A 26,707-nucleotide genomic window follows, 5' to 3' on the forward strand; every position below is an offset into this window, starting at 1 on the left:
GGGTTCTGTCTCTACTCTTCTCCCTCGACCAAGAGAACCAGCCATTGGCACGACTGGGGCTGCCATTTTGGCCCAGGTCCCAGAATAAAGACAAGGAGGACCGCAGCTGGTCTGCAGCTGACATTGAATCTTGTAAGCCCCTGAGTGTGAGAAGCAGAAGTGGACGGGCAGAGACCCTCTGAATTGATGGGCAAAGACATCCCTTAAGAACCAGCCAGGATTGTCCACCATGTTTTGTAGTGCTGTACACTGGTAACAACGGTCACAGCAAAAAAGCACTCGGGACACGGGGGGCTCCGCACCCTAAGTTACACGAGGCAGAATAGTTATTTTTCAGTTCTGGGATTCAGTTAATGCTGTGAGGTTTGCTCCAATGGAAAATTCTGCTCATAATGCCCACAATGACTGGACAGGGCACCCCACGGAAGCCTGGCTCCTTCCACACCTATCCACAGGCTTCACGAGTTAGTAAGAAATCATTTCTAGGAGGCGAACCAGAGGCGCACCCTCTATGGCCAGCTTTCCACTTGGAAGTAAAATGAATTTCCAAACACCAACTTCCAGGCGGCCTTGCACAAGCAGGCCTTGGAATGCACTGTCCCAGTGCGTCCAGGCAAGCTCAGCCAGGGGATGGAAGTCAAGTTTATGGGGTGGGGGTGGGAGGAGCGGTGCTGAAACCTCGGAATCAAGAGCCAGAATGTCTTTGGTGGATTCACAAAGTAGGTCTGCAACTGAGAGCCCTTTCCACTTTTTTAAAGCACAGGCCGGGCGAGAAGGTGAAAGACTTTGGTGCTTGCCCCAGCCAAGCGGAAGTCAGGCACCATGAAATTAATAACATCACTGTTGTACTCACTCCACCACAGGTTTAGGAATAACCCTGGAAGAATCCGAAATGCACAGAGGACATTACTCGAGTGGGAATCAATCATCTCGCCCCTGAAATTTCTGGCATATCCTTATACGGCATATTCGCCCGATTCGTAATTCACCAAAGTTGATTCCTCAGCCCGAGCATTGCCGGGCTTTCTGAGTAATTGAGACAAATTTTGTTTGTTAAATAAATTCCAGGCAAGAGTGTATTTGACTTATGCACAGGAAAGGAAAGAATTCTTATGTAAGCTGCAAAACAATAGCGTTTTATCTTATCTGAGGAACTTACTGCCGCTTGCCTGTGTGTGTTTTACTGCCAAAATAAAATAAATTGAATCAGCTCACACATGATAACATGCTCTTTCCTAACTCATACTAATTGCTTGGCTAATTGATGTTTGTTGAACTTTCTCCATTTCATTGAGTGATTAGGTACAAAGCTAACAGTTGACATCTGTAGGCGCTTAACTGGCGTCTGTAATTACTGTTAATGTTAAATAATTGTTAGTTAATTGGAGTGGTAACTGACTGAATAGAATCCAGATTGTGAGGCAAAAAGAAACCTAGTTAAATAAACATACATTTTCAGAGAAAACAACATTTTTCTGCAGTTGTCAGAAAGTAGAAATAATCCAGAGGCCATGGGATGGCCCCAGGCTTCCTGCGTGCGGGAAAGTCTCCAGGCCCGGAGCTGACCCCTCTTCTTGAAAGTGTTACTAGTGAGGAGGCCCTTTGTCATAGAACTGCTCTCCTCGTAGACTCTCCAGAACTGACTTGACGTTTTTTATCCCAACAGTTTCCTAGGAGTGTGTTTTACCTTCTGAGACAACCAAATACCACAGCGTTGGCTAAACAAAGCACTAAATATGAATGGACCGAAGGGAGGGGCCGGTCAGCATTCAAGCTTTTTTGGCCAATAATGCCAAGGATGGAGAAAGTTCTTTCAGAGAACAGCAGCAATCAATTCGATGAAGTAAGCGAAGAGATTTTTAGTGGGCTCCAAAGTGAACAGATGGAGTTTGATCACCTGACTGAAAGCGAGGGATCTCTTATGCTGTGATCTGCTCCAGCTCATGGGGGTGTGTGGGATCGGGGGATCTGGCCTACTTTTCGTCTGGAAGAGTGGCCTCACTGTCAAAGTTCTCCAAAGTTCTCCAAAACCACCATCGAGACCAATATGCATGGTCAGAATATCTTCCACCCCTTCCCTCAAACTCCAGGGACGGGATCCAATATTTACCCAGGATTTCCCCACCATCCTCATCCACGCAGAGGTCAAAGGGAAGACCAGTCAACAGGTAATGGAAAAACATCCAGAGGAAAACACTTTCCTTACAATGTGGAATATTTTTAGGCCTTTACTGGTTGGTTTCACACTCACCGGAGAAGGCACCTGTTTCCAAGTATTTTCAAGGAATAATTCTATACAACAAATTCTGTAATGTAAGAGTCTGGCTCCTATAGGAAGGGCCATTTCCATAACAAAAGGAGCTGATTGCATGCTATTTGCAGTGTGGGGTAGAGGAGGACCCCAACTACTCATAACTCCTTTGTCTGAATCAAGCACCAATTACCCTTCAATAGTATTTAATTTTCCACACATCAGACATCTCTATCTCCTAAAGACCCAAGAAATTGCTCTGAAACAGTAAAAAGAAGGTCCAGAGAAAGAACAAGGGACAGTCTGTCCCTATCTAGGATTTAAGACACTATAAAAATGCAACTAATTCACAGAGACTGAAATTGGCTCAGTTTACTCTTCTGCACACGGGAAATGTCCTTTCTGTCATATCGTCCTTACAACTGAACCCAAGACACCACAAGGAATTATAAGATGGTCTCCATATGTTCATTATAACTGGGTTTCAAACTCGACATCCATTTGTTCTTTTTCAAGAGAGCTCTCCCCTGGTCAACTGTATTGTTTTCACTCAAAAAATAAAGCACAGGATTATGTTAGGGAATGGGTTTGAGAACTCTTTCCTACTTTTTTGGTCACCAAACCAAAGAATTCCCCTTTTACGTCTAAACATAATGAATGAGGTGAGCTCGTCACCATTAAAGAATTTATTAGGTGCCCAGTTACCGAGCCTCTCACACCAAGCAGAATTGATCTCCAGTAACTTTTTTCTCACCTCATCTTCTCAAATCTCCACCAATCTTTTTAGACAGGTTATCTTTCTATGCAGCTGATAAAACCACACTACCAAAAATACCCAAAGGCCGCACGAACTTCAAGGCTCCGACCTCATCTGCATCCCCTAAAAACCCTCAGCACAAAATCAACCCCAAGCACAGGCTGTGTGTGTCCATTAGTCTGGTAGGGCCTGGAAAAGGAAGAACAGCTCTGGTCAGAGAGCGCTCAAGGGGGCCCCAGTGTTCCATTTGGTGCTTGTCACGGTGGGCCGGTGTCCACCAGAACTCCCCATGGCTGACCTGGGGTCAGGGGTGGGTTCCTACGGAGGAGGCTGGGTAGGTGCTCTGACCGTCACATCTCGGTAGAGCCTGGGTGCTCACAGCAGGAGGGAGCACAGGATCCAGGGCCTCATCCCCACCTGGACCATTCTCCATTCTAAAACTTCAAAGACGTCCATTAGGCTGGGCCCAGCTCTCTGACAGGTAGCTGGGGGGGGGGGGGGATGGGGGCATGGTGGGCTTCCCCTGGAGGGCCCAAGATTACAACGGGAGACAAAGGTAAAAGAAAGAAGGGGTGAGCAAGTCGTGGGGTGAACCCGCCTCGCGGCCACCTCTCGTCTGCTCTATCTGCCTTGGTTGCAGGCTAGATCCTGGAAAAGAGGACTCCAGGGCCAGAAGGGGCAGCGATTCCAGGCCTTTTCTCTTCCCCTAACTTGGAACGGGGACCCACAGCAGGGCTGGTGTCCCATAAACACAGGGCTCCAGAGAACACCTGACTCCCAGGCAGGCCTTCCCTTCTTTGCCTCTTTCCTCCTTGGGGAGATCAGCCCTGGAGAGCTTTCAGAGTTTGAAAGAGATTAACCATCTTGGCCAGATGGTCACGTAGAGCCAAGTCCTCATTTTCTGCATTTCTGACTATATGGCAAAGTGGCAAAACCTCCAAGGAGGAGGACCTAAGTGGGTAAGAAAGGGTAATAAATACTGGCTGGAGACTCTGGGTTGACCGCAGGGTTCCTTTGAAGGATCCATCGTCCAGAATCTAGGCTACGAGTCCTGTTGCTCCTACAGCATTTGGACCAACTCAATACAGACAAGAAGTTAGTCAGTCTCTCTCTGTGTATGTCTGTCTCCCTGGGAAAATTAATTTTTTCTTTGGCAGATGGCTGAGTCACAAAGACAGAAGGATTCATAAAATTCACATGAACATCCTGTAAACATTTAAACACATAAAGATTAAATAAGGCAACCACGACCTTGATTAAAGTTAAACTCCTTTTTTTTTTTTTAATGTCTATAGCCCTACAACCTGCAATTTGGAGGCTCACCTCCCCACCTCTTCTGACACGGTCGGCTCTCACTGGGCGTGTGGCGTGTACAAGCAACTGTCTGATTAATTTGTTTTACGATGGGGAATTAAAAGCGTCAGAAGAAAGCAATAATTCGGATCACCTAAACACAAGCACATTACTAGTTCTCTATTAAACTGGACAGACTCTATACAATATAACGAAAGTCAAAATAAAATCCAAGGGCGGAAGCGCCCTGTACCTACTCTTAGCCCCTCCCCCTTCCCCCGACTCATTGTTTTATCCCCACCAGACAGGGAGGTTTTGCTATGGTTGAAAATGCTCACCTAATGAGGCGAAATGGCTTATTACTGAAGCTCACAGACTGATAGGACTTGAGTCATGGCCCCTGTGGCTTCCGCTGGAGCTTCGTCCCCAGACTGCCCAGCCCCACACCAAAGCTGCGCGCAGCAGCCCCCCAACACCCGGACCCCCCCCCCATCAGCTTGTGAGATTAGCACTGCCCTCCCATGGCGAAATTTTATGGACCAAATCTGCCCGCCACCAGGCTCAGCAGCATAATCTCACCAGCAGCTTAAAGCCACGCTTCTCTAAGGCCAGAGCACTGTGGGACTCCCGGGAGGGAGAGGCGATACGGAGCTTTCAAACATCTGGAAGTGAAGGCGTACACGTGTCAGCTTCCCTGCACTCTTGCCAGGCTCTTCCATAAGCTGAGGCCTTGGAGATTTCACCGGTAGTCTGTGTTACCTGGTAGAAATTTGCCCTTTCTTACGATCCTTTTTATTGCTCTTGGCTAAGAATACTGGACAGAGACGGGAGACCTGACTCACAGGCAAGCCGGCCGCCTTGCAGGGGAACTTGAACTTGACGTGCATGAAGCTGACAGTTCCTTGAAGGCCTTGTCAACCATCCATCCAGTAAACCCTGCCACTACCCGGAGTAAAAACAAGAGCAAAAACCACAAGCACATCTCGAGCCTCCGTGCACCTGTCTTGAAGCAATTATTGACATTATCGCTATACAATGACTCGCTTTTTGAAGTTGTTTTCCTGATATTTAGCAGTCTGAATACTAATCCCCTTAACAAAACTGTCCCCATGCTTTCCCCCCTCTCCCGCCCCCCTAATCTCCTTCTCTCCAGGGGGAGGGCGGGGGCTGGGGACCAGTCAGTCGACTTTGCCGCACCTGGATTTGCATTGATGCCTCTCTTGTCATTCATGTTACCAACAGGCATTAGCATAAGGCATTAAGGGAAACTCTGGAGGAGAAAAGAAAGGCCATTTTGATGGAAATAAGGGGCAAAGGAATAATCTGCCATCAACTAAAATGCTTATTTGTGTATGGTTTCCCAAGCAAAGCTTAGAAAAAGCCTATGTTGATTTTAGTGTACACAAAGAAACCGTAATCCTTTCAAGGCAACTAAATCACCCCCAGAAAAGCAGCTCAGAAGAAAGGCACCCTGTCAGGGGGGTGACTATTCACAACCAAGGAGATGCCACAAATCACACTCTGTAAGTAAACAAAAATAAGAATGTGGGAAACGTGTGATTGGAAAGGGAAGGGGGGCAGAGTGGGGGAGTCGGGGCTGCGGGGCGGGACTGTCATCAATCACCCTTCAACCTCCCTGAAGAGAGCCTTTCAGCTCGGTGAGGGCAGCGAGGGCCTGAACGCACGTCCCAGGGCCAGCTCCCACTCTAGGGCTGATCCCAGAGAGCGGAAAGACATTCCAGGGCTTTTTAGAGCCACGGAGCAGAAGAAAGAGGGGCGGCTTGGGGCCGGAGGTGGGGGGGAGGGGGCAGGGGACCAGTGGTCACTGAAACACCGAAGACCTCCTTTCGGGACCTGTCCTGCTTCATCTCCTCCTCCTCCTCCTCCTCCCCGCTTCTCTCACTCAGATCCACCAGCATCTACCCCATCCTCTCCCCTCGTCAAAATGAGCGATAAACAATTAGGCATTTTTACAGATGAGCACTGTACGCTATGAACTGCACGCATCTCCTTTTACTGGGCTTTTAGCATTATGGAGAACAAATTGATACAAACTTTCAGTCCATCAAAAAATATGATGAAATATAAAACTGGAATACTCCATCATGCAATAAAAAAGATAAAAATTCAATGTGACAATAATTCTGGGAGTAACAGCAATCACACAGGCACATACACCTCGAGGGAACTCTAAACATAATGTACTATTTAAACTTGCAGTTGGTTCAAATTCCAAAATAATCCGGGAGCTCAAAATAACTGCACTTGGAAATGCTAGCCAAGGTGGACTACAGGAGGCCGAAGGGGTTTCAAATGTCTCCCCTTTACGAAGGAAGGCCCAACTCTGTTCAAGCGTTACCAAGAATCTTCCACGGAACAACACAACTGCGATTACCATAGAAAGCACACCTTTATTTAGCAATTACCATGCCAGCACCTCAATCAGGTTCTACGGTGAAGAGGAAAAGATCGAACGGTTTATACAATTTATACCTTTCAAATTATACACCTTGGTCTTGCCAGTGATTAGAGACTCCCTCACATTTCATTATTTCCAACAACACTGCTACAAATGAAAACTGCCCAGAAACCTATCGGCGAGGATTGAAGAGAAGTTTTTCCTTTATGCACCGTATGTCATTAGCCTCTCTTAGTCCGTATTGCAGTTTGGAAGAAATTAATGGGATAGCACATATTTAAATTTTGCCCTCTTGCTCGTTTATTAACTTTCCAGAAAGCCCACAGCAGAGTAAGGCTTGGTTTATGACCATAATACTGTGCATACTAAACGCCCACTGGTTATTAGAGTCTGCAGAACAAATCAGCTATTTATAGTTCTCTGACTGCTGGGTAGTTGATAAGTAACAATAAAGTTAAGGCATTTTGAGAACGATCATTCTCCATTACCGCTTCCTATGTTCAATTAAAGTCACAGAGATAGCAGTGATTTCTTAGTCAAACCAAGTTGAATAAGGATTCGGTGTATTCTGTTAAAATAAACTGTTGTTTCATACGTCACAGAAGCATACAGATTTTGTCTCCAGCAAAAACACAAAATATGAACAGTGGCTCCGGAATGGAAAAAAAGAAAGACCATTTGTTTTTCACTCTGACTTCCTAGGCAATGACAATGAGACAAAAACCAAAACCAGCCATGGCTCAGAATTCAGGTGTCTTACCTTTGTTTACAATAACAGTATTGAAGAGTTTTTCAGAGCTGGCATCTGATGCCTGAAAAACAAGAAAGGGGGAAAAGAGTTATTATGGTCATTGATATTGTCATCAGCATCATCACTACCACGATTTTAAATCAATTCACTGCACTTTTAGAAAAGCCTGACAGGGAGAGCAGCAATTCGCCCAATCGTCCATAAGGTGGTGCTGTTTCACTGCACGAGACGGACCTGCAGTGCAGCTATGTGCTGGGGGAAAAATCTGATTTTAAAAAACGTGTCCTTATTAGACATATTATCTGTGCAAAACATATTTCTATGAGATGATACACAAAGCAATTCAGCTCATTCACATAATGATTTTGCAATTTCGTTGACAGATCATTATTTTGGAAATGGTACTTTTTTTTTCCCCTTGATATGTGCAGACATGCCTATTTTTCAATTTTCTTTCACAATCCAGAAATGCCTATTATTTAACGCTAAGCCTTTTCTCACTAAAAAGTGTTGACTAGCACTTCCAGAAATTAATGTAAAGATTCATCCGATGACCCCAAGATCCCTGTTCTTCCTAGTAACCAGGATGACCTTGGTGTCGAAACAGAAGCCAGCTGACCTGGCCCACAACCCGACACTATGCATATCATCAGCATTATTATCCTGTTCATTTTCCAGAAATTGTGTCTGCTAATTATTACACTGGCTTGAGGAAAGTGAAATAAGCCTGTTTAAACAGCAAGAGTAAAGCCAATGTAAATTACACACTCATGGGCTGAAAAATAAACACGAAGTTGGTTTGGAGGGAATGGTGCAATGTTGCAGAAGCACGGAATATTTCTAGAACTTCTAGAAAATTTAGACAATTCAATTGAAAACCAGCACCCCCGCTCTATAGTTTGAAGATGGATCCACAGTGAAAGTTACAATGGCTGTGTTGTGTCTATGCTGTTTTTGATATGCAACCCTTGTAAATCACTTGTCTTTCACACTCTATACATAGAGAAGTGTGTTTTGACAAAGCAAAGCATAGAATGTTGAATAAATATAGAGAGAACTATAAGAAATGGGGGAGGGTATATTTGAAGTATAGCATATTCTGACTCTGGGGCTGGCTTTTAGGGACAAAGAAGATACTCAATTTAGCCCTCTGTGTTATGTTGATGAAAAAGAGATATTCTTGGGTATATCTGGGGAACATGTTCTAGTTCTCGATGCAAGTGATAGAGAAAGACATAAAATATTTTTATTATGAGGATTTTTTCCCCTCTCTTTTCCTTCTAATATTCATCCTGTGGGGGTGGTTCGGAGAAAATTAATGGATCAAGGGAAAAAAGGAATCGATGAGTAAAACAAGTGTTGGACTGCATATACATTTATGCATAAACAGCTTAACATAAATTCTAGATAGCTTTTTAAAAAAATTTTGCACGAATAAAAACACGCCAAAGGACTTCCTGACATCTTAAAGTTAATAACATTAAATTGTATATGATAATAGCTTTTCATAAAAATAAGCCGCCAAAAAAAGTGTGGCATGGGGAGGGAAAGAAGATATCCATTAAACAAATCAAGAAGACTGTTACAAAGGCAAAAATGACAGGAAGAATGTGGTTACACTGTGATACCAAGTGAGATTTCTAGGAACGTGAGTTTCTCCTGCTAAAAACTCAGAGATAAGTATTTCACCATTCTTGAACGAAAAAAGCATCTCTTAGTTCAAAGTGGAAGGGCTCTGCTAAATTCATGGCTGAAAAAAAAAAAAACCTCCAGCTGATCTATTTCAAAGGAAAAAAAAAGCCCATTAATGAAATCATTTTAAAACTGAACTAATCCTTGCAGATATGGGGATTGCTTATTAAGAGGAGTCTAATTGGCCCAAAGAAAGAGGAAAACAAACGACTGCACCCCAAATGCAGAAAACACGGGTAAGGAAAGGAAATGGCCCCGGATTGAGTTTTTATTTGCACTTGGGATGTGCGTGCATGTGTGTTTGAGAGAGGGAGATCAAATAGGAGTGAGCAGCAGGTGAAAAGGCCTTTTGGTTGTCTGAAACACCTCCTTGGGGCTGCCGCCTTTGTCGGCTCCACTGGGCTCCACAACACATCCTATTCTCCAGGAGGCGGCTAAGGGATCCTTCTATCTGAAGCGAACTTAGAGGATGTGATTATTACGATGCCAACCAGTAAGTTATTAAGGAAATAAGTCTGACAGGATATTCGGAGAGGCTTAGGAGCGTGCCTTCTAATAAAAGCTTTCTGAGCCCTTTAATTTTCTGAAACATGCCATAAGCTCTTACAACTGGAGAAGGGGCCCTCTCAAAAAGGCCTCTGCAGAAAAACACCCCAAAGAAAATGACTGCAATGGGACGTTGGCTAATCGTAAAAGGATTCTGGATCTCTTCTTTCTCCCACCCAGGTGGTGGAAACTATGGCGGACCACTGTCCTAACAAGTCAGAGAAGAGTCAAAAGAGCCAAAGTCTAAACTGGAAACTACAAGAAAATTCTTTACATTTCCTCCATCAACTTTCCAAATTCTACTTCCGCCTTTCAAGCATTTGTGCAAATTATTTGGCTCCTTGGGTCTTAATCTTTAGGACGTTTTTTCATGGGTTTTAGGGAAAGAGTCTGCAATTCCTTGCATTCCCTGGGCTATTTTCCTGGCTGATTTTTTTTTTTTTTTTAGTTTTCTTTTCTTTTTTTCTTTTTTCTTTTTTTTTCAATAGGAACGTCTAATAGAAATATAGTCAGCAAGAGTTAAGGAGGCGAGTGGAGCTTTCCCTTCCGTTCTTCTTCTTCTTCTTTTTTAAACACAGGGGTACCTTTACATGCTAAGGATTTCTAGATTTTACCCTCATTTCGTTTCATCCCCGTGGCTCGGTTTTGGGAAGGTGAGGGCGGGAAGTGGCTGCATTTAAAAATGATAGAAAAACAAAGCTCTCTCCTCTTGTCTGCTTTTCATGCGGGGGGGGAGGTAGATTTTTTTTTTTTAATACAAAAAATTTAGTTGGTGTTTAGAGAAAAGTTAATATGTCAAACAGATTGGACTAAAGAGCGTCGAGCATGAGACAACGAATAAAAGCATTCCGTGCAGACGGGGGTGGGACGTGGCCGCTCGGGTTCGAGGGCCACCCTCATTCCCTCCGGCCGCAGAGCCCGGGGAGCCCTCCGCAACCGCACCTCGGGAAGAGGGACTTCCCAACAAGAAACGAAAGCCTCCTCGAAACTTAAGCGCCAGTTCTTTCAGCCACTGCCGCCGATCCCGAGCCCAGACCTCCTTTGGCTTCCCTGGGCACCGCGCGCGGGCCGAGATCCCGACCTCGGCGTGGCAGGGCCACGCCGCTCCACGGTCTCCAGCCCAAGCCGGTGCGGGCCCCGGGCCCCGGTCAGCCGGAGCCCCTCGGGACGGGAGGCGCCAGGCGGCGGCGGACCCCCAGCCCTCCCGGGCAGGACCGCGCTGCCGCTCCCCGGCCGAGGCTGGCCGGCCGGCCCACGGAGTAAAGTACAAAGGCGGGCGACCGGGCCGCGGAGGGAGGGAGGGAGTGAGGGAGGGCAGAGGGAGGAGGGGTGACGAAGGGGGGCCCGGGCGCGCCAGACGCGAGGCGCCCGCCCTGCCACCCCTGCCCGCGGGCCCGGCCGCCGCAACAAAGACCCCCGACCCGGCCGCCTCCCTTCCGAGCGCAGGCGGTGAGCTAGGGAGCCGCGCCCCTGGGGCTGCATTACCTGGTTGCAAAGGGTTAAGCGGTCCTGTCAGCCCCAAGTTCATGGTTTGGTTCCTTAGCAGGGCTCACGATGGGGGATCGGCAGAGACCAGGGTAAAAACCAGCCAAACACACGAAGAGAAAACGCCCAACTCCGACCGGGCTGCGTCCGCAAGTCTCTCCTCGGTTCCTCGCGAAAGTCTGAAAGCGGATGCACGGGACCCAAATCCGTACGAGAGCAGCAGCTGGCGGCGGCCGAGCGCCAGCGCCGCGCACACATCCAGCACGGCCGAGGCCGGGCGCAGGCGGCGGGCGGCGGGGGGAGCGCCGGGTCCGCGCCCGCCCGCTGCCTCCGGGCCGCTCCTGCGGCGCGCGGGTCGGCCGGGCACGGCGGGGACCCGAGCAGCGTCCCGGGCGGGCCGGCGGGCGGGTGAGGCGGAGAGGAGCGGCCCGAGCCGCGGCCGCGGCGCGCGGAGCTAAGAGCGAGGCGGCGGCGGCGGCGACAGGACAAAGGAGACCATGTGCGGAGGGAGGGAGGAGGGAGAGGGAGGAGGAGGAGGAGGAGGAGGAGGAGGAGGAGGGCGCGCGGCGGCGGCGGCTTCTCCCCGGCGGCCGCTTCGGGCTCCCCGACTGCCGGTGCCGCCTCTCCAGCAGCGCCGCGGCCCGACTGGTCCTGGTTCCGCCGCCGCCGCCGAGGCGCTGGAGGCAGACGCTCCGGGAGTCTTTATTCGGGGCCGATCTCGCCGGGCGCGGCGCCGAAGCGCTGCAGCGGCCGGGGCGCCGGGCGGGCTGCGCGGGGGCCGACGGCGCCTCCTGGCCGGAGCTCGCGGGAGGCGGGCGGGCGGCGGGCGGCGGGGAGCGCCCGGGGCTGGCTGGGCTCCCGGCCCGCGCTCCGCTCGCGGGCGCCTGCCTCTCCCGCCGGCTCCCAGCTCAAGTGAACTCCATCGGCGGCCGCCGCCGGCGCCGCGGGCTCCCAGGCTGGACGGGTGGCAGGAGGGGGCGGCGGCGGTACGGGGGCCCCTCGCTCCGGACTTCGCTCCCCGACTGCGCGGAGCGCGCCTCCTCCAGACGCTCGCAGCTCTCGGAGCGGGACTTCCTCGGCGCGCCGAGCCCGAGCCGCCGGTGCCGCCGCCCCTCCTCCGTCCCGCCCCGCGCGCCCCGCCCCTCGCCGCCCCTCCTCTCGGCCCCGGCGCCGGGTCGGCCCCGCGGGGGCGCAGTCCCCGGGCGCGACATCGACAGCTGTCGCTCCCCCCGCGCCTCGGGCCCCGGGTCCCCAAGGCTGCCTGCCCCGCGGGCGGGCGCGGCGGGAACTGCAACGCTCCTCGCCCTCCCCGCAGTCGCCGCTTCCAATATTGCGCCGCGGCAGGGAAAGGCCACTAGGCCCGCAGCCCGGGGTTGGACTGAGACTAGGCCAGTCTCCTGTGCAAAGAGCGGGCTCTCTGGGCGGTGTGAGGGCTTGCTGACAAAGTGATGTATGTAGTAAAGCGGCCGCACACAGTAGGTGCTCAGTACAAAATAATAAGTACGCTGTTTAAAATGAAGGCGGGGGGGGGGGGGGAGGTCAGAGTCCAGTATTAGAACAAAAAGGTCTTCATCTAACCTCACTCCTACCATGATCAAAGACTAAATGCAGCTGGTTAAGTCCTAGGGACAATCGAGCCCATGAACGGGCCATTTACAGACACCCCCCACCCCTTATTCTTCAAATCCACTGACATCTGTACACCTCACGGCCACAAAGGTGGAGCTGCTCGGTTCCCCCAGCGTCTACCAGACACAGGGAAGGGATGAAAGGACGCCACGGCCTCACTAAATGGGCAGCAATTACTATCACTCCATCATTTATCACCACCGTGTACTCCAGGGCCCTGTGTAGGATCTGGAAAGGAGGGTGTGGGGGCTCAATGCCCATGAACTTGGTGTTGGGTGGATTCCCCTGGGCAACCCACTCCTGCCAGAGCATACCCAGCTCCCTTCTGTCTAGCCTGGTAGCCCCTCTGCCGAAGTCTGGCCTCCTTACCCACTATCTTGACCACCGAAGGCCCTGAAAAGGTACTGGGCCATACGTGGGGGTGAGGAGACCCTCTGCAAACATCTGGAGCTTTAAGTCCGTGTCTGCAGCTTGGCGGGGTCCCTCCTTGGTGCGCAGGGGAAGTTGCTGTGATTTTCTCAGCGCGAGGGAAAAGAAAGGGGCAAGCAAGGCCTAGGTCGCACCCAGGAGGGTTCTAGGGTAGAGGGGAGTGGGCATACCAGGGGAGTGAGGACAGCTCCAGATGTCCCTGCTGGTGCCACTGGTACCTGGAGTGCAGCAGAGCAGAGAAGGAGGAACGGGGCTGGGGAGAGACGTACATCACATACAAATGCCATGGAGACTGGCTTAAAGCAATAACGTCCCTTCCTCACCTCTTTGGAGTTCAACATCCATCACAGTTTGATTTCATGGCACTCCTGAAAAATCTCTCAAGGGGGAAAAGGGGTGCTTGCTGAATGGCGTGTTTTTCTTTAACCTCTATATTCAAGGAATTTTGGAAATAAGGGGGTCTCTTCTCTAGCCTGACCCCTCCCCAACTGGCAGCACTATGTGGTGTTTCTAAAGACCCCCCCCTTTTTTAAAGATAGGTAATAGCCATTTTTCTCTACCTCTACCCCCAAAGAAGTCAGAAGGAAGGGTGCCTCGGCTGAGGACATAAGTTAGGACTTGGATTTTCCCACTGCTTATAAGATGTCACAAAACCCAGCTGAGGCCCTCAGGCTAGGGACATTCATTCTGAAGCTGTTCCTGCAGTAAGAAGATAGCTCAAAGGCAAACATTAAATTTTCAAGAAAAGACATTAAAATGTTGTTTCTTTTGGAGCAATCAGAATGGGACGGTTTTCTTGTCTTGTTGCTCTAATAAAATCAATATTACAGGGAAGAGATTGCCAGAGCTCCTGCCAGGTCCCCCACAGGGTAAACGGAGATGCACAAAAGCGTGGGGGAACTTAGCTGACCAAGGAAAACAAGCACTTAGCCCTCCGCAGTGCTTTTATCCGGCAGCCTTTCTGACAATTCACCAGGCCTTGCATTAGATCGTCATCTCTGATTATCAAGGATTAGATCTCAGAGAAGCCTGGGATAAATCTGCATGTGTTCCTGTATTTTGATTTTTTGTAATCGGGAGGAATGTGGAAATGCCAATGGCCAAGCCCCGAGGGAACCCAGAGAACCGGCGTCTGCACGCTGTGGCCATATTCCGTTCCCTGGTGCCCGCCTGTGATCCTGGCCCTGCCAGGCCACCACCACCACCTGGCTGGCTCCCTTCCTCAGCCTCTCCGCAAACACGTAGATGAGTGCGTTCTGATTGGTTTCCAGGTTGTTCTAGTCCCCCTCCTTTCTGGAAGGGCGGGAATCAATGTCAGCATTGGAAAGGAAGAGGTACAGGACAGCAGCAGAAGTACGAAGAAGAAAGAAGGAAAGGGAAGGGAAAAGAATGATCACCCAGGGTAGCTGGATCCTGGTCTGGGGTCTGACTTTCAAGAATCAAGATTCATCATGTGGTGGTGGTGGTCATTTTTCCTTGAGAAACTCAGCTTCCCTTTATTGTCATTTTCATCTAAAGGTGGCTGGTACGGGTGCCTGGGTGGCTTAGTCGGTAAAGCATCTGGCTCTTGGCTTCGGCTCAGGTCCTGATCTCCTGGGTCGTGAGACGGAGCCCTGAGTCAGGCTCCAAGCTCAGCGGAGACTCTGCCTGAGATGCTCTCTCCCCCTCTGCCCCTCCCCCCAACTTGTGTGCACGCATGCTCTCTCTCGAAAATAAATGAATAATAAAAGAAAAAAGGTGGCTGGAAGCCACTATGTTATATGCAGAAGGTTTAACATACCAAGCACTCAGGGCCTCTTAACATCACCTTCCACTTCTGAACCAGACCTAAGGGGGGCAGGTCTTACAAGGTGGGTACGCTAACACGACGCAGATAACAAGAATATGGACTCAACGGTCTTCCCAGTGTCCGATCAGTTATTTCAGAAACAAAGCCGAATTTTAATATATGACCAAAGACCTTAGCCAAGGTTATGATTTACAGTTAAAACTTAAACACGAACAAACGAACACAGACCAAACCCAAGCGAAATAAAAATATGGAGTCATCTTTCTCAAGTCTCAAAATGCATCGAAAGATTTGTTTTTAAACTAATGGCAGTTCTTCTAAATCAATGGAAAATGGCAAAGTTCTGAAGCTTAAAATGTGATTTGATTCAATTGGTGTCACAAATTACCAGACGGAGATTAAACTTTTTTTTTTTTTTTGGTAAAGTATTTCTTATAGATTCTGGCCTTCTGTGGGGCATCTTAGAAAGAAAAAGCTCATTAATTTTGTGGTGTCCTCGCTCCTGAATGTAATAAACTTCAGGCATACCCTAACAGAACATGGGTTGGTGACTCTTGGGGGGTGGAGGGAGTTTAAGAAAGAGGAAGTCTTTACGAAAATGTCCTCGAGCTTCTATCTTTTATTTATTTTTAGTAACCCTGTGCCCAATGTGGGTCTCAAGCTCACAACCCCAAGACCCAGAGTCGCACACTCTACTGACAGAACCAGCCAGGCGCCCCTCGAGCTTCTATATTTTAAATTACGTGGTAAAAGAAGACCACTAAAAAGGAGTGATAATACATGACTGTGTCTTCAACCGGCCTTGGGAAAGAGGTCACCCCACCTGGGTTATTTCTGTGTCTCTAGGAGCTTGATCTTTTCAAATTCTAAACCTCTTCAAGCGTTGGAAATACAAGTCTCTATCCATTCTTTGGGTACAGGTGACGAGCCAGCGTCTTGCTGACATTGTGACCCTGTCATTTCTGAGCCAGGAGACCTTGGGAAAAATCTCTTCACTCTCCGTGCTGTAGCTTCTTCATCTTGATCTGAGGTACGGGGACAACAGTATCCCTATCTCCAGAGTGTAACCTGTCACTTAGTAAGCGGTTCTGTGTGTTGACTACCATGATCGAAGGTGGCACTCTTTTTTGATTACTGTGGAGGCCAACGAAACAAAAGTATATTCCAGTACGGCTACAACGTCCATTCTACTAGCCATGCCTTCTACGGGATTTTTTCAATGCGAACCACCACGATGATAATGAGGACCACCATGAGAAACATCGCCCGTACATCGAAAACGACACCAGTCCTAGAGGACACACCACCTGTGTAAGGGAGCCCCACTCACACAGGCACTACTGTTAACAGTCCTTTCAGACGGGGTCGAACCAGGAGATTGGATAACTTCGGTCACTAAGAAGGCTGGTGGGACGGGGGCAATGTGGATCTTCTTGATAGATGATAAAATCCAATCTTGAGTCAAGCAAAATGCCATGAGAGTTCACCAGGCTTCAAGATGTAATCCACCTCCTAACAGTGAGAGCTTCGATTCTTCAAACGTAAAATAGCGTTCATCCCAATTATGTCATTTTGGTGTGCTGAATTTTAATTTCTGTCTTAAACAGGCCTACGCTGTGATCTGTGACTACAGGAACGGTTTCCTACTGGTGCAGAGGCATGGTTTGCTTTTTGGTTCCTTTTCTTTGTGGGGAATACCCACCACCTCAATGCGATTTTAAATTCGACCATCGAGGACTAGGTCTCCCGCATCTTTATTCACATCAGAGCATAGTAGCGGGATAAGGAACAGACAGGAGCCTGGAGCGCTCAGCATTTTATTATCTATTTGTCAGGATACAATGCTAGCCTGTTCCCTGTGATATGCCTTCTTTCCGAACCGACCTGGTTTCCTGCGGACATAATTCACAACTTGGAATTTGTGCACCTGTCTGGTACCCAGCGTAGTACCGGGAGCCCTCCCTCAATAGCCGTCTGCCGAGAGAGAACGAATAGGTGGCTGAGGTTTTCCCAGCCTGCTGGTAAGGCATCGGGGTGCCTGATAAAGTGCAGGGAAACTCAGGGTGGAGGACACCACTGAGAAGTCCACAGGAACGTGGGGTTTACCCAGGCTGCGGGGGCTGCTGCTCCTTCCCCGTGGCAGGCGACCAACAGCCCTCGCTTGCAGAATGGGAGTCAACAGGTTGCGCACCACCAGGAAGCAGGAAACTGCCCCGTTGCCAACACTGTCCTGCTTCCCACCTCTGCTGACTCCTGACATGACGCCTTCCATGATGTCCAGCCTAGATTAAAACTCTTTCTGGGTCCTAGGGATTTCTCCTGCATTGGCCGATTCATTTGAACCTGTAGATCGTGATTGCCTCCCCGAGTGATGCATGGCTAGTCAACTTCGGGTGGCCCCAAGCCCCTCCACATAGGCAGTTTTAAAATGGAAGCTTCATTACTTATCACTCTGAAAGGAGGCTACAATATCTCACGCTCTTGCTGTTGTAAAGCAAAAGCCTCTACCATTATATGCCTGTGTTGCTACAATTGATCATGGGGCTGCAACAAGCGGGAAGTAAATAAACCGAACCGGGTTAGTTTACGACGCACACTATTGAGACGCAGGGGGGAATAAATATTTTCCAAGTGTAGAAGTCAAGAAAAAGAATTTTACTTTCAAACTTCACAGTGTACTATAAACTACAAAGGGAAAAAAGTGTAAGACCCATAAACTATCTCTTACTTAGCCACCAAATCTACATTAAAATATTAATATTCAGAATCTGACAATCCCACAAAGAAAGGCAATGAAAAATAAAAATACATCCAGTCTCTGCTCATGTCACCCAGGGGCATCTTATTTTTGCTGAAGAGCATGAGATGTGGACCCTGAGGCCGAGCCTTCCTGGCTCTCACCTGTGCTTTGGTCACCCCTTGATGACACCATTCCATACTGGCAGGGGTTTGTCACCTGGGGTCTAGAGATGCGATCTGATAGGGAGTCGTGGTTCTAACAAGTGTTTCCAGCACTTTCCTCGCTGTACACCACGTTCTGCCATCTGCATGACAGGGGGAATCTTGATTCCTCACTCCCTTGGCCAACCCTGGAATTCCATATACCCTCAATGCTGAAATATGTCAGTTCTAGATCTAAGTCAAAATAAATTCGGATACCTACACTCTCGAGAGGTTCCAAGACCCAAAGGGTCATGGTCAGGCCATCTCAGCTGTGCTAACAGAGGCAGGATATGTGAGTAGTTGACCTTCAGAGGTTTTGTAGTTGGACGGGTGAGTGACACCGTATATTAAGGTCACCTGCAAACATAATGTGAGAAATGGTGGCCGCCGGCATGTCAGCATTTCTTTCCCTGAGACCTTCTCTCAAGGGGTTTGCTCTTTTGCCCTGGAAAAATGTAACCTCAGGTATCGATAATCTTTAGGATCTTGGAAATTCTATTCCTCCACGTCTACTAATACACATGGACCTAACAAAGCTTTGGTGCTTCCATTTTAGCTGCATTTGGCACTGTCCTGATGGTCCAAATATTTATTTGCAGAAATTCTGGTTGGGCAAGAACGCAACCCTTGCTTCTACTGTTTTGGTGACTCACACGGTTGCTGGGGTACTATGTGGGCAGCCAGAGTATCAAAGAATTCCCTTGGTTTATAGCTTCCCTGAAAGCGTTCCTGTTGACGAATGTTTCTGACTTTCACCCTTATTCTGGTCTTAGCTGCTCTCCCTGCCCCTTGCATACTGTCGGCACGGAGTGGAAAAGTCTGACGTGGCCATTACAGCAGACTCTATCTCTGGGACTTTTTGAATCAAACCGGCAGACTCTGGGCATGGTCAAGGGCTGTGATCCACGCCAGCTGCCATGATCATATATTGCTGTTACTGAGGGTAAGGGCAAACCTGCATGCCTACAAAGTCCTGTTAATGCCTCTCCGGTCCTGTATAACCTCCAATTAGAGACCTCTGCTGCAAATTAATTAAATCAGCAATTGCTTCTGCTCTAAACTACAGGTTATCTTGAGGGCTTCCTTAGGGAAATACTTTGAAGACAATGTCTGACATGTATTACCTGTTTCTTGGCTCACCTCTGGACACGGTCATTCCTTTAGGGCCTTACATTTCCTTAGTGGGCACAAGATGCTGCTTTGGAGAGCAAAGATTCAATCCCTTAAGGGCCAGGACTGTGCCCTAACGCCCTCACCCCCACCCCCATCATCATTCCCTTTAACATCTACTACGGAATGCCTTATGTGTAGTAAATGGTCAAGAAACAGTGTTCAGATCAATGAGTTTATGAATAAATGACCACATCTTTGCCAACTAAAAGAATGAAGACATTATCTCAAAAATAAACTATAAAGACCTTTCCACAAACTGCCACCAGTTTAGAATTTCACAGAATACAGAAACGCTCCATCTTAAGGCTAACATGAGAACACACGTAAATTCTCTTGAAAACTAGTTATTAATTAAACTGCCAATCTTTGTGGTAGCTACGCTCTAAATATGGCCTCTAATACCTCTGTCTGTGCATGCTCTGCTCCCACGAGAAGGTGGAGCTTACGTCCTCTATTCTGGAATCACAGCTGGACCTGCAACTCTCTTGAACAGTGGAATGCGGAGAAAGTAATGTTCTGGAGCTTCAGAGCTCAGGTGTTAAGAAGGTCTGGCAGCTTCTGCTTCTTTCCTTTTGGCACCAGGTTGCCATGTTGTGAGGAAGCCCAAGCAGACCCGCATGGGCCTCGGGACCAAAGACCTAGTTGAGTTCCCAGCAAGGGCCCGTAACAACTCGCCAACCATGTGGATAAAGATCGTGGGTTTGGCTCCCCCAGCCCAGCTGAGCTTGCCTTAGCCGAGGCCACATGGAACAGAGAGAAAGTGTCTCTGTAGAGTCTGGACCAAATGGCAAAATTGAGAGCAAATACATAAATGTGTTTTAAGTTATGAAATTTGTAGTTTGTTATAAAGCCATAGGGCAGTGAGACAACCATCTGGGTCACTCCCAACGTTCAGAAAAAGGAAGCAGGCGAGCACATGGTAGAATGAGATATATGTACGAGCACCACCTTTGCTTTCTTGCCTCTGCGAGGGAATGACGGGGACCCTGAGGTTAGAGAAGGAACTCGACTGAGATAAAGATAATGTCAACACGAAAATGCTGAAATCGGAACTATCTTGGCCAAAAGAAGGAAAAGTTTTCCATTTGATAAAGTAGAAGAAAACTTAACATGACAATGTTAATGAAAGAATAAATCTGATCTCTCCCTTTGCTTTTGGAGGCTGTGAATGTTTGCAAAACTAAAAAGCCTTTAGTAATCCCTTCTTTTATCTGAAACAGACTGCAGTTTTAAGCACAGCCTCATGAAGCTGCAGGTTCAAAGGAACCTGAAACCAAATTAGCATAAAATCTGGAATTCTCATTTCCACCAAATGCACAGCTGCCATCTGACAGCTCTTCTGTGATTTTTGGTTTCAAATAGAAACTGAAAGTAGCCGAGGTGGCACAGGCCAGGGCTCTGTGCGTCAGCGCTCGCTCCCTTCCACAAACTCACACGTTCAAGAGTCTCCCTAGAACCCGTGGATCTGAAATGCCCCCGCCGTGTGGCAACCCACCCGACAAAACCAGTGGGGAAGCGGGGACAGTTGGTAAGGAAGGCAGGTTGGGGGTTGCTCACATGATAGAAAGACTTTGCTACCACTTCCAAGGCTGTGAAATATTTATAAGTAAATTCACACAAATCAGAGTGAATCTGCTGGGGCGGGGGAGAACACCCTTTCCCAGTTTTTACATCACAAATGCCAAGAAACCCACACTCCAGACACTGCAGTCTAACCACCAGCACTATGCTGACTGCCTCGCATGATTCACTTAACACTTCTGGAGCTTTCTCTTTAGGTAATGACAACTCTATGCCACTACATTTAATTCTGGAAAACCCAAGGGGGGCTGCTTTGCCTCCTGCTGAAATACCATCACCCCTGGGACAAAAAAGTCACACTTCTTTTATAGACGAGGGGGGAAAAATGAGATAATATGTATCCGATCCCCCTGAGGAATACAGGCACTGGGAGAGGATTTTCTCACCCTGTAGGAGGAAGGGTGGATTTGCCCTGAGCCATCCCAAACTTCCTCCTCTGATCCCCCTATGATCAAGTGCATGAATTCAAGTGACAGCTGGTGGGGCTACGACCACAGCACATGAAAAGCAGGCTGCAGCCGCACAGTGGGGAGAGGCAGGGCCTGCCCTCCCTTCCCCGCACGCCTCTCTGTCCACTGTGCCCCACTCAGAGGCCATCTGCTGCCTCCCGAAGCAGGCCGTGGCCGTGGCCGGGGAAGGGGCCCGCGTGGTGGGGCGCGGAATTCACAGGGAGGCCAGTCCCAGACTCACTTTCACCCAGGTCCACGCCTCCTTTGAAGTTCCTCTACTGTTAGTGTACAACTTTTCACATTCTCCAGGAGAAAAAAAATTTAGTGAGCATCTGGTATTTACACAGAATCTTAGAGGGAGTTGACGGATTTAATTACAAGTGTTAGTAAAACAGGAAAATTGTAGCCAGGCTTTCAAATAGCCACTCGCCTCGAAGTAACGAGACTTCTCCTTTGTGCTGCCGGTAAAGAAGGCGATTTATTGCCTAGCCCGGAGTTTTCCTGGAGAAGGGGAGGTTGGTGACAAGACAGCTGTTGGCTGGTAGCTTTTATTTTAATGCGCAATGCTGTCCTTCTTATACAAAGATCAAGCTTACAAACAACATTCGACGAGGCCGAGGGCTCGGAGTTGTTTTTCCGTTCGCACTGGCGGTGATGGATTTTCCGTTACCAGTGCTCACTTACAGCTGACAACATGCATTTGTGAAACGCCTGGCTGGGTTTAAAGGCACAGCGTAAGGCCAGGAAAATGATTGCAAATAACTGACCTACACGAGGATTAGAGAACTGCCCTGACCCTCACTGGCAGCGGGCTCTGGCGAGTTTCAGCAACTGGTTGTGGGTCTACTGAGGAGCATTACACAGAGGGAGGGTCAGGTTGCTGCAACAGCACTGGACCAGATCGGCAAGGTCAGAAAATCCCGGTTTTAGAACAGGTTCCGTCCCCACTAAGTTGCGGCTCTGGGGAAAAGTCATGAGACCTTTTCTGCACCTTTATTTATTTTTGTTTTTTTTTTTAAAGATTTTATTTATTTATTTGACAGAGAGAGACAGCCAGCGAGAGAGGGAACACAAGCAGGGGGAGTGGGAGAGGAAGAAGCAGGCTCCCAGCAGAGGAGCCTGATGTGGGGCTCGATCCCATAATGCTGGGATCACGCCCTGAGCCGAAGGCAGACGCTTAACGACTGCGCCACCCAGGCGCCCCTTCTCTGCACCTTTAAAACGCACACGGGTTGGGACGGATAGTCTCTCTCTGGCTCTCTTCCATTCGTAAGACCTCATGATTCTGTATTATCTACTATCTAGATTATAGACAGAAAACAGCCTCTGTGCTGGAAAATAACTTTTTCCTCTTTCCATTTTCTTGGAGTTTACGTTATTAATACCTAAGTAGGACATACTGTTTGACTTATTTTTTCTGGGGTTCCCACTCTCTGAGAATTTCCTGATAAATCAATGAAATGTCCAAATTATGCTCTGGTCTGCATTTAATCCTTCCAATGGGTGAGGACAATTTAACTTCCTCATCAAAACAGTCGGGGCACAAGTGAGCTTCTCAAGCTCTGAGCCTCTGTCACTTGGTACCACGGGTCCATTAAACATATTTGTCAGCTTTACGTTTTAAAAGCAAAACCAAAAGGGTAAATGTGTCATCACATACTTTTTAATCTGAAATCCACAGGGGAAGGAGTTCAGAAAGAAAGAAAATACACCCTCCCCTAAGCCCTGCGTGTGCGCGCACACACACACGCACATGCATACCTGCCCCCCCCCCCCCCATCAGAACAGCACCAACTGTGAAGCTGGGCTTTGTCTTCACCAGACCATTCCTGGCCAAGGCAATGTGCAGACCACATTGGGAACCAATTTAGTCATTTCTGACTTCTCAACAATCAAATAAAACAATAAATAGCCTGAAGTGGGCTTGAAGGGGAAGAGGACCACATGTATTCCCTCTCAGGACTTTTTTTTCCCCCCTAACATGGAAGTTTGGCTTGAAAAGAACTTATTCCACAGACACATGTGGCCTCAATAGGATGGCTCTGTAACTGATGAGACGGATTCCAGATTCAAGCACACTATATCAGGATTTAAGTCCTCAGAATTTGGTAATGGAAAGTTTGGGTCACGTTAAGGGCTGTGGGATCCAGGGGTAAGATTTAGTGTTAAATTAGCCTCTTGAGCAGCCTGAGGACCCCCCTAAGAAGCACCATATGTCTCAGATTCCAGCTTTTTCCTTCTCTCTTGGCACTTCCCTTTTGATGGACCAGAAAATCCCTGGCTTCAGACCACTTTCCTGTGTATTTATTGTTGACTCCCATCCTTACAATGACTTTTTTTTTTTAGCTCTTTTAAAATGTTTCCCAACTTTTCATTTTGAAAAGTCTCAAACTTCTAGAAAAGATGGAAGGATAGTACAAACAACACCCAAACCCCCTTCATTTATATTCCTTGACTGGTAATGCTTTGCCCTAAATACTTTATCTCTCATTACTCCAGAACTATATTAAGACACACACACCAACGGGTGTCCATTTACTTATCTAGTCCTTTAGGGTTTGTGTGGGAGAAAGGCAACCTCTCCCAGATTCCTTCTGGCACTTTCCTCGTGGTTGCTAATCTGAGTGGTCAGCATCTAAGACTTTGATTGGGTCACGTCTACTGGTGGACAAGGGTCCCTGTGACTTGAAAACTGCCACACACATGTGTTTAGGAAGTCTGCACACGCTTGGTTCTTCTTTCTGCTTCCAGAATTCGTGATGACTCCGCTCAGCTGAGGGGGCCTGGACGTTGCTTTGGGCTTGGGGGTCAGTCAAGAGTGAAAGTGGGCTAAGGGAAAAGGAGAGGACCTGCTCTCCCAGGGAGCTGAAGGCACTTACTTATCTCGCATGGGCTGAGGAGAGGCTCGTATGGGGGCAGTAGGCTTTCACACAACTAACCATATAGCATAGTATTTGACTTTCTTGTCATTGTCTCTTCATCTGTAGGACAGAAAGGACATTGCACTTACATCAGCGTCGCTGAGGAGTCAGGGAGCTAGCATGTAGTGAGCACTCAGTAGATAGAGCTGGTAATGTCGTCCTTACTGTCCTAACAGGCCTTGCTCCCTCAGGTACCCCTCTGAGGAAGAGCCGATAGGCGAGGCGAGATGTGGACGGTCGTCTGGCCTTGTTAGCCTCTAAATCTCGTCAAAGCCTTTCCTAAACTCCACCAGTGTGTGGCCTACTGTGCGCTCCATTTTTGGACAGTATACTAAAAGCTGTTCATTCGGTAAGACTACTGTTACTAAGTACGGACTATGTGCCCCCCAAAACCACCCCAAACCAAACCGAATGAAACATGTGACTTGCCCACAGGGCCCCTACAATATAAGAGAGGCCAGAAGACAAACACGGAACGAGAAGGCGGAAGTGACGTGCCCTGGGAGCACAGGGAGAAGAGTGACTTGCGGGAACGAGGTGTCTCGCCCGGAGAAGGTCGTTGAAATGGGGTGGAGGTAAGGTGAGGAAAACGCTGAAGAGGCCAGGAAGCAGGATAAAGCAGGGAGGTGAAGACAGGCAACCAGTCAAATCAGGAACACGGTAGCACGAGGCTAGGAACATCAAGAAATTGCTTGGGTCAAGCGAATCTAAAATACTATGAGCAAAGCTCAGCTGCAGGCCGGAATTCAGGACTGAACACGGGAGCAAGGGCTCAGAGTCGCCCACAAGCGAGGGTGTCCTCTGCAGAGAAGACGGGGTAGGACTTCCCGGGGCCAGGCCGTGGCATGGGAAGCAAGCCGCACCAAGGACAGGACCCATAGATGCCGTGCTGCCTGGGCCAGGGAAGGAGCCACGGCAAGAGGGACGGCAGATCAGGACAGCGTCACAACAGAACCGAGGAAGGGCAAGATGTCCCGGGGGGCTACGGGGGCTCAGGAGTGGAAAACGCATTGGAGGAATGGGAGGACAAGGCCCGAGAAGGGACAGAGGGCTGGTAAGGCAGCAGGTCCCCGGGGAACAGCCAGAGAGCTGCGGGAGAACAAGGCTGGGCTGGACCACAGATCAACTAGTGAGTGAGTGACGCGGTAAGAACACAGAGGTAGCGAGCACGGACTGCCGTTGCGAGGTGCCATGGAAAAGCGCTGGAGAGACACAGGGCAGGGGTCCGTCTTCAGTGGTCTGTGGCAGAGGGCTGGAACGTGGCTCCTCACCCTTCCAACTATGGCTGCAATTTAATGTGCTCGTAGGCTTGCTCTCCCTATAGGAGTATCCCTAGCCTAGGGACATTCTATACCTACGTACATATAAATGTGTTCTTAATAAAGACGAGAAGCCGCTCACGCCAGATTAGTAGGAAATAATCCCAATGTCCCATACTTCGCATTCACAGACCATCTTGTCCACGGAAGTCAATGAAAGCTTGGGGAGAACGAGACCTTTAAAGCATCATGGTAGTTGGAAAATGTGGCCGCAAATCCTTCCCGTCGACAGGTGGAGGCTACACCCCAACTCCCTTGAATTTGGTGAATTCGTGACTGCTTTGACTCAGTGGCAGAAGTGGCGCCATTTCCAAGGAAAGCCTTGCTGCTTCTGCCTCCCAGGAAGCTCCCCCCAAAACCCAGCTGCCATTTTGAAAAGGCCGAGGCACATGCGAAGGACTTGTGGAGGTGTCCCCATGGATGGCCCCGGCCAAGCTCAGCCCTGAGTCATCCCCACCCAGGCATGGGACGTGTGAGGGAAGTTGTCTCCAGATGATTCTAGGGCCTGGAATTCAGATTCGAGGCCCCCAGACATCCTGGAGAGGAGACCAGCCGTTCCTGCAGTGCCCTGTCCAAATTCCTGAACCACTGAATCCGTGAGCATAATAAAGGGGTGGTGGTTTACGCTGCTAAAGTTTTGGAGTAGATCACTGGAACAAACCCGTCTTTAAATCTGGATTCCCCGCTTGTCATGGGCATTTCCCATAATCGGTCCTTCATTTCTGAGGCTGTTTCCACGACTGGAGGCGGGGCTGGGGATTAGTCTGAAATACTTCCGTACCATTGGCCAACCAGAGGTCCGTAAGCAGCTTACTAACGGGACAGCAATTGCCACTGTGAATTGTAGGGTACTGGGAGGTAAATCACACCACGTACCACATACCGGGAGACCTTACCATGTCACTTTTAAGAGAATCAACAAATGCAAAAGAACTTGATAAATATTTTCCATAACAAAACACAATTGGTTGCAATGGGATCCAGCTCTGTTCCTCATTAGTTCCCCTTCAGTTGTCAGACAAGCTCCATATCTCACCGAAATCCATTGTGGATTCTTTATAGTTTGTTGGGAAATGTGACTATACATTTCCTTTATACTGCATGCTTTCTGGAGCCTGCTTTTACATCTAGAGTGCATGCTTAGCTCCCTCTTCCCAGAGGAAAGGAGCATCAGCTTCCAAAGAGAGGTAACGGCAGGTCACAGCGGCTGCTTTGGAAGTGGGTGTGCGGCAGAGGGGGTGGGGAGGGCCAGGCTGCCATTATCAGGGGCTACCAGGTGC

The 26,707-nt window shown here is 48.8% G+C and overlaps 1 protein-coding gene across 3 annotated transcripts in view; it reads right to left on the reverse strand.

The window, feature by feature from the left end:
- Positions 1-26,707, reverse strand: part of AUTS2 (activator of transcription and developmental regulator AUTS2) — a 1,104,663-nt gene that overhangs the window by 76,279 nt on the left and 1,001,677 nt on the right. For all 3 annotated transcript variants that reach the window (XM_048224780.2, XM_026516359.4, XM_044390213.3), the window contains exon 6: positions 7,481-7,532. In XM_048224780.2, the coding sequence (XP_048080737.1) occupies positions 7,481-7,532 (52 nt within the window). The remainder of the gene's footprint in view (positions 1-7,480; positions 7,533-26,707) is intronic.

The sequence above is a fragment of the Ursus arctos genome, unplaced genomic scaffold, assembly GCF_023065955.2.
Source record: "Ursus arctos isolate Adak ecotype North America unplaced genomic scaffold, UrsArc2.0 scaffold_2, whole genome shotgun sequence".
Taxonomy (NCBI): Eukaryota; Metazoa; Chordata; class Mammalia; order Carnivora; family Ursidae; genus Ursus; species Ursus arctos.